Source organism: Chiloscyllium plagiosum, chromosome 1 (genome assembly GCF_004010195.1).
Source record: "Chiloscyllium plagiosum isolate BGI_BamShark_2017 chromosome 1, ASM401019v2, whole genome shotgun sequence".
NCBI lineage: Eukaryota > Metazoa > Chordata > Chondrichthyes > Orectolobiformes > Hemiscylliidae > Chiloscyllium > Chiloscyllium plagiosum.
Genome location: NC_057710.1, coordinates 153682207 through 153690512, shown reverse-complemented (window position 1 = coordinate 153690512; position 8306 = coordinate 153682207). Strand labels below are relative to the sequence as shown.

The window sequence follows — 8306 nt, the reverse complement described above, 5'->3', positions numbered from 1 at the left end:
GTGGACTTGTTGGGCTGAAGGGCCTGTTTCCACACTGTAAGTAATCTAATCTAATCTAATCATTTTTAGACCTGTCCTGAAAGTAGTTTATTGTATCCTGCTGTATGTGTATCAGGTTTATTTATCAGGTGGCGCCCTGCACTATTTGTGTCTGACTATTCAACTAACTTTCCAAATTGAAACAAAGATTCACTGCCATAACATCCATTCAGCAGACTTCCAAGACATACCAGTTACACTAAACTTGAAAAAGGAAGGAGTAATAACAACATGATTTGGCTAAGTTGCTTAAGGATCAGAAGACAGAGTTGTGGTGAATGGATTTTTTGAAACTGGAGCGATGCGCATGGTGGCATTGCCCTGGGTTCACCATTAGGGGCACTGCAGTTCTTGGTGTACATTGATTCGACTCAGAGGTAGAGGACAGAACTCCAAAATGTGTGGATGACATGAAAAAGTGAGCAAGTTACCAATACACGTCAGGAGGACAGAGGCTGGTGAAATAGTTATGCCTTTACAGATGAAATGTTAAGTCATTCATTTTGACTGAGGAGGCGACACTAACTCATGGGTATAACTTAAAGGGGATGCAAGAACGAAAAGTCCTCAGAGTGTTTGCACAAAAATCCATGAAGGAAAGGTTAACAAACTAGATGGGAGCCTGCACTTTCTAAATTAAGGCATAGATTAGAAAAGCCAGGATGTTTTGCTGAAAATATATCTCTAAACATCAGTAGCTTGGCCCCAGCTTGTATCTGTGTCCTTAAAGAAAGGAAACCTGCTATTTGCACTCAATTCTGTACACCACACTTTCAGAAGAATGTGAAGGTTTTGATGGGTGTATGAAAGAGATTTTATTAGGACGAGAATTTGCAATGACATGGGTAGACTGGAGCAGCTGATGTTATTTCCCCCAGAGCAGAAAAGACGAGATTTGATAAAGCTGTAAGGCATAAAAGGTTTCGATTCTGTTTTCATTGGCTGAAGGCATGAAATGAACCTGATTAGCAAAAGAACCAGAGATGACATGAAAAGAAAATTTCAGACTGCCAGTGGTTAGGATTTGGAGAGCACAACGTGACAGTGTACTGGATACAAATCCAGTTGGAGCATTCATAAAAGGAATTGGATAGGATAACAAAAAGAATTGCAGGATATGGAAAAAAGTAAGGGAGTTGGCCTGATTCACTGGATTGCTCTTCAAAAGAGTGAACACAGATTTAATGGTCTGAATTTCCATTTTGTGTGTTCTGGTTTCTTAGAAACTCTTCTCTTCTGAACAGCAGCTTGGAGAAAACAGTGCTCCCCATGCTATAGTGCTGCATGACTTCACAGCAGGTAAGAGATTCTTTAGTTCTGGGGAAAGGAAAATTCTGCACCTTCATTAAAATATTTTAGCTAATTTTCATGCACTATGTAATATTTCAGCTTTTATTATTCTTGACCTTGTTAATCTGCTAAATACCTAGGGTGGCATTTATTTTTATTTTGCTAAATGGTCTTATGTAGTTGTAAAGTTGACGTGATTTTATGCAAAGAGAATAAATTCTAGAAATTGTTATAATAACACAATAATTGAGGTACAGGGAAAGACCCTTCCATTACTCAGCTGAATAAGAACCTGCACTCCTAACATTGTACTGTATTCATACTGTGAATGTGTCAGACAAGGAACAGAAAGGAACTGCTTTTGGGCAGGGGAAACCATCATTTTCAGCTCAGAACATTATTGGATTATTATGTATATTTTGTAGCCTGCTTAAAAGAAGACTGTAGATGAGATCTGTTACCTAACTTTGTTTTTCTGGTGTTAATCCTTCTGGCTTACAGCACACATTGACAGTTAGTAAGAGCCACAGTGAACACCTGATAAACTTTTCTCTTTTTTTTGTGAGAGAGTGCTGGATTGTCCACTGCTCCTGAGCCACAGTAGTTTCCATGGGCTAGCAATAATGTGAACCATCTACTCCTGGCCCTGTACCCATGCACCTCTTTAAGTATCTCCTCTTGTTTCCTGCTTCATTGGAATACAATACTTGGGTTCTGTTTTACTCAAGGGATTGTATTGATTTGAGGAATTAACCAGTAGATATATTAAAAATAATCTGTACACTGCTACATTCATGTTGACATATCCAAACTTTGGTCTTAATTTAAACTGGATCTTGAACTTTGAGTGTAAAATTAACTAAATGGACCTATAAAATTTATGTTCAAAAATGAAGTAAGTGTGTAATGAGTGCGCACTGTCAATTAGTCTTTATAGAAGGGGTTGCCAATCTTTTTCTTAATAAGAGCTACTTCTGATTGATAAAAAATATCACAAGCAACAGATTAAACAGACATAGACATATTTTTCTTTCACACTTGTAAACAAACAATGGTTTGGCCACTCTTTTGGAAATAGTACAACTTGTGCCTTTTCATTCTCTGCGTTCATGATGTCGATGAGGGTAGATTGTTTTTCCTGCCACAGTTTAGCTAACTATGAAGCAAACTTGCAACATGACTTCAGCAGCAAAGCAGGAAGGGATAGAGCTGATAAACTAGTGTTTTTTCCAGCTCGGTTTGTTTCATCTGGTTTGTCACCTTCACCATCTCCCAGACTCTTGGGACTGCCATCACCTCTTAGTTGTATCTGAGCTTCCTGCCTCTGGGTAGCTCAATGCCTGGTACTTGCACATTGGCCACTTTCCAGGCTCTCCAAAGCAGCTGTCCAGATCTGGTTCCCATGGAGATCTTTCTCCAACCTCTGGTAGTGATGGTGGTTCCATCTTGCTGCCTCCTGGCCAGATTCTTTCTTGACCAGTTCCTCCTCTTGGTGCCCTCATTGCTGCCACTGCCAGTGGGTGGTGACCACCTTCCATTGCCAGCTCTGGGGTTTGGGGTTGGCAGCGTGATTCTGACAAATTAGTCACTAGCTTCTGGTGTGAAAGTAATCAAATGACTTGAAACATGTAATCTATTGGTTATTTTCCAAAGCTTAATGCAAGCTACCAGTCATTCTTGATTGATGTATTGGCTACCTTTGCTTAAGAGACTGACTGACTGTGTTTCACATGTACCGGAGATGGGCACAGGCTGAAACAATAATCAGACCTGTTTGTTTTCTCAGATCAAAATGACGAATTGAATCTAAAGTCAGGAGATACCGTGTTCTTGATGGAAAAACTGGACAAAGATTGGTACAGTGGGAAATGCAAGGGACATACTGGGATTTTTCCTGCAAACTTTGTCAAAGTTATTGTAAGTTGTTGGTTGATATTTACCTCGATTACAAATGTTAATCTTGATTTTTGATAAATCTGCTTCTTTGATTTCTCTTCCATAGTTTTCAGCTTCTTTCCTCGCATCTCTTTTTCTGAAGCTGACAAGTCATACTGAAGTACAATCCCATGGGAAAAAATGATTGTCTGTATCCTGAGTAACCTTCCAAGTGCAGACAGTAAACCAAGGGCAAGTGATTTGTAATCCTCTGAAATAAACACTGGGTTTCCCCAGGATCTGAGGCTGGCTTGGCAACCAATTCAGGCAATATGGTTGACTCTTAGCTCCCCACTTGCGGAAGTCTGAAGAAAGGAAGGAAACAAGATCTGACCACCCAGCATCGACCTCGGCACCAGCAGTGAAAATGGCAAATCTAACTTTGTCGACCCTGCAAAGTCCTCCTTGCTATCATCTATGGGTTTGTACCAAATTCAGGAGGGTTGTCCCACAGGTTAGTCAAGGAATCATCCCTTACAATGTCCTGGACGCATCCCTGGAGATGTCTTGTACCGCTGGAAGTGGTGTACCTCAAGAAGTGGTGACACTGTGATAGACAGTCAAGAGGTAGTTGCTCTGGGAGTCATCAACATTGATTCCAGACCCCATGAAGTCTTATGGTTCAGGTCAAAAATGGGCAAGGAAAGCTTCCTGCTGACGACCACTTTCTTCCATGTCAAACACCACTTGGAGGAAGTACTTTGAGTACAAAGTGTATTCTAAGTGGAAGCGTTCAATGTCCATTGTTAATAGTGTCTCAGGAGCACCATCACTGAATAAGGTAGCTAAATCCGAAAGGACATAGCTGCTAGATAGGGTCAATGGCACATAGTGAGGGAATAAGGGGAAAACGTACTTGACCTCAACAGTCTACCTGTCGCTGATGTAACTGTCCATGACAGTATATAAGGAGTGACCAAGCATAAAGGCATGGTAAACAGATTGATATCAATCAGCTACAACATAACATAATGGGTTGGCAGAATAGGCAAACAAGTAACAGATGCAATTTAATACAGAGAAGTATCAGGCAATGTATTTGGGCGGGAGGTAGGGATAGACTTTGGCCACAACTTTGTTGTGTTCAGTTCTAGTCACCACACTAGGAAGGTTGGGATGATCCTTGTAAGGCTGCACTGGAGATTTAACAAGATAGTTCTAACATTAGAATGGAGAAGCCCTTGGGACAAAGCAGGTCAAGGTGCACAGGGTTATGACAGGTTGACAAAGAAAAGTTGTGACCAGACAGAGCCTTAAGGTTTTGGAAAGATGCAGGAAGGGAGTGAGAAGAATGTTTACCCGGCACGTTGTAACGCCATGGAATTGGTGCCCATGAGGATGGTGGAAGTGGAGTTTATCAGTAACTTCAAAAGAAAATTTGGTATGCACTTGCTTGAACTAAGCTTGCAGGACTACAGAAATAGAACAGGAGAATGCAATTGACTGGATCGCAGTACATAATGTAGGATTGGACTTTGTGGGCTAAATGGTCTCCTGAGCCGAATTGATGCTAGTGCACAAACTGGAAGGAGCCAAGCCCCTGACCCACCCACCCAACATGGTTACTGCCAGATAGTCCTCTGTTCCAACGTGAGAGTGCCAGTGGCTAATAAGGTTCAAACTTTCACGGCTAGGTACTGTTAATAACTACTGCCTCCTGAAACAAGATCCTGTGAAGGGGAAAACATGTTTGACAGACTTTCCAGAATTCTTTAAGGATACGACAAGCAGAGGTGATAAAGGGGAACTGGTGAATATGTATTGGGATTTCCCAAAGTATTTGATAAGGTGCCACGTAAAGTTTATTGTGCAAGTGAGGAGCGCACGTTATTGGGGTAATGTATTAGCGTGAATTCAGGATCGAATTCAGGATCAGTTAACATACAGAAGGCAGAGAGTCAAGATTAATGGGTCTTTTTCAGGTTGGAAAGACTTAACTGGTGGAGTGCCACAAGGATCAGTCCGAGGACTTCATTAATTTACTATCTCTATTAATGACTTGGAGGAGGGGACAGAGGTACATCCAAATTTGCTGATGATACAAAATAGGTGAGGAGGTGTGTTTAATTAGGAAATAAAGATCCTGCAAGGGGATTGAGACAGGTTGAGTGATTGGGCAAAAAACTTGGCAGATAGAGTTTAATGTAGGAAAATGTGAGGGTGATTGCTTTGCCTTTCAATTCTTTGTACCGATTAATTAAATGGAGAGAGATTTGGAAAATGTACAACACAGTGGGATCTGGGTGTTCTTATGCATGAAACTCAAAAAGTTGGCATGCAAGGTGCAGGAAGTAATTAAAAAGAGAATTGGAATTTTGACTTTTATTATGGGGGTTGGATTTAAATATCGGCAAGTCTTGTTGCAAATATACAGGGTTTTGGTGAGGCTGCACTGGAATAATGTGCACGGTTTTGCTCCTCATTTTTAAGGAGGATATGCTACCATTGGAGCTGATAAAGGGGAACTGGTAAATACATATCTGGATTTCTCAAAATATTATATAAGGTGCCACATTCAAGTAGTTGCAAACTCGGCCGTCACTATATCAGGGTGGTGTATTAGTGTGGATTCAGGTTCAACTTCTTTATTCTAGACATTCACCCAATGCTGATTCCTGGGCTGTCATATCAGACTTGGGAACATAGTTACAAAATAAGGGGGCACTCATGTAAAGATGAGAAGCGACGAAATTTCTTCCCAGAGAGTAGTGAATGTCTAACATTCATTACCATGGAGAGTTGTGAAGCTCAGTCACTGGAAGTATTTAAACAGGAGATTGATAGACTTTTTGAACTACCAAGAAATTGAGGGCTAAGGGGAGCTGTCATGAAAGTGGAGTTGAGGCCTGGGCAGAGAGCCATGACCTTAAAAAATAGCAGGACAGGCTTGATGAAACAAATGGCCTAGCCCTGCTCCTATTTCTTATGACCCTGTACTAGTTCAGTCACCTAGAAAAAGTTCAAAGAAGGGTCAGGTGGGAGGGATGGGGTGGCTTTGCGTAACAGTGAAGAAAATCAATTATACTATCCACAATATTCTATTCATCTCTTAAGGAATCTATCTCAACAATAATCCTCAGATCGGGAACTCCCAATATGAGGAAATCAGTGAAAGGAATCCTCGACAATGGAGGAGCCATTGAATGTTGTGAAATTTCCATTGTTAATGTGTGTGTCTTGAGTTTTTTTTGGAAGTGCAGGTAATCTGTCTGATTTCCCTTTGATAGGTTGACCTTCAGAAGAGTGAGTCTCAGGAGAGCAGTGGGAAGAAGGCTGCATGTACCTCAACTTCACTTCTCAGGTAAACCTAACCGTTCTAAGAACTCTGAAACACTGATTCGTTATTCAGTCTCTTAAGTGAACCTTGATCATGAGTTCCCCTCTAAATTGAATGCTTTTCTTATTTTACTACGATGAAAATATTTTATTTATTGCTGTTTTATTTTCCACCCAACCAAGTGCAATCTATTACATTCATATCAATTAGTTGTGTTATTTGTCTCAAATGGAATTGTGTTTTAGATCACTTAATTCAATTTTCAACTAGTTTTGTAAAGAGCACTATTGTTATTCTCCCTGTAGTGTGAAACTAACTCTGGGATTAGGGTTAGTGCTGCCAAGGCTAGTGGGAATGATATACATTGATATGGATTGAGTGAATATAGATAGTATCACTATTGAGCCATTCAACCAGAATGTTTAATTATCACATTACTGAAATTATGTATGGCTTAATTAATCTCTGTCATGCTTAAATCTGTGTAATCTTACACCAAGTCATTAATTTTCTCAACTCAGATTGAACCAAAACTTGTTTAAACTAATGATTATCTTTAACTACAATCCCAGAATACATGATCAGAGAGGAAATCCATTGTGTTGTTTGCACTGAGTGGTGCACACCAGTTGGCTAGTCCATTTCCAGCCTTTAGTTTGTGCTGTTAACTGACCTGGGCCAGGAAGGAGATAAACAAGCTGAATTGTGCTGGTACCCAGTATTATCCAGTGACCATTTCTAGTGAGGATAATTCTGTGAACTCAAATGTGATATTGCTGAAATTAAATGATTTTCTAAACTCAACGTTAAAGAATAGCTGGTTTCACAACTGGCCCATTGGAGAAAGCAAAATCAAAATCTTGTTTGCCATAATGATATGTTTTATTTAGAAAAAGGGTACTGAAGCCCAAAATATATTTGTGTCCATTTCAGTGGAATTTGGAGTGTGAAGCCTCATGATTATGGGCAGAAATCACTTTTTTTTCAATCTTCTAATGCACAGTGTATGTTTCTAGGAATTTCTTTACCATCTTCTTATATGGCACAATGGATGTAATTTAACCATTTAGTCAAGATCTACTCCAGCCATTGATAAACATTTATGATACAGGTAGACAATCCTTTATCCAAAGTTCCAAAATCTGAAAAGCTTTGAAATCTGACGTGTTTTCATGGAATGTGGAGCGTCAGTCCTGCCTGCATAACATGGTTTATATGGTGGTTGAAGACCACACCCACTCAACCCACGTGGCAGTGTGGCCCAGCACTGGCAGGTGTCAATTATGTATCTTTTTCACCGTGTTTATTGGTTTAATTTCACTGTGAAAATGCCAAAAGGAGCTGCAGGTACAGCTATGCCTAACAATAATAAAGAAAAAAGGAAGCATCTGACGTTATCAGTAATGCAGAAAGTGGAGTTATTACAGAAGCTCGATCATGGTGTGTCTGCGCAGCATCTTACTGAAGAATATGGTGTCGGAACTACCACTGTCTATGATTTGAAGAAACAGAAAGACAAGTTACTGAAGTTTAATGGTGACAGTGATGACCGTAAACTAATGAAAAATAGGAAAACGCTGCGTAGGGCAAAAAACTGAAGATCTTAACCGTGCGTTGATGGAGTGGATTCAACAACAAAAAAGAGATTGTGTGCCACTGACTGGTTTGATGGTCATGAAACAAGCTCGAAGATATCATAAAGAACTGAACATTGAAGGCAAATGTCAATATTCCGAAGGTTGGCTGCAGATATTTCCGAAGCGTA

At 40.1% G+C, this 8306-nt stretch overlaps 1 protein-coding gene across 4 annotated transcripts in view; it reads left to right on the top strand.

Moving 5' to 3' along the window:
- The window catches only part of sh3d19 (SH3 domain containing 19), a 144195-nt gene that overhangs the window by 123107 nt on the left and 12782 nt on the right, over window positions 1-8306 (top strand). For all 4 annotated transcript variants that reach the window (XM_043699673.1, XM_043699663.1, XM_043699654.1 and 1 more), the window contains 3 exons: window positions 1263-1338; window positions 3116-3246; window positions 6492-6565. In XM_043699673.1, coding sequence (XP_043555608.1) covers window positions 1263-1338; window positions 3116-3246; window positions 6492-6565 — 281 coding nt within the window. The remainder of the gene's footprint in view (window positions 1-1262; window positions 1339-3115; window positions 3247-6491; window positions 6566-8306) is intronic.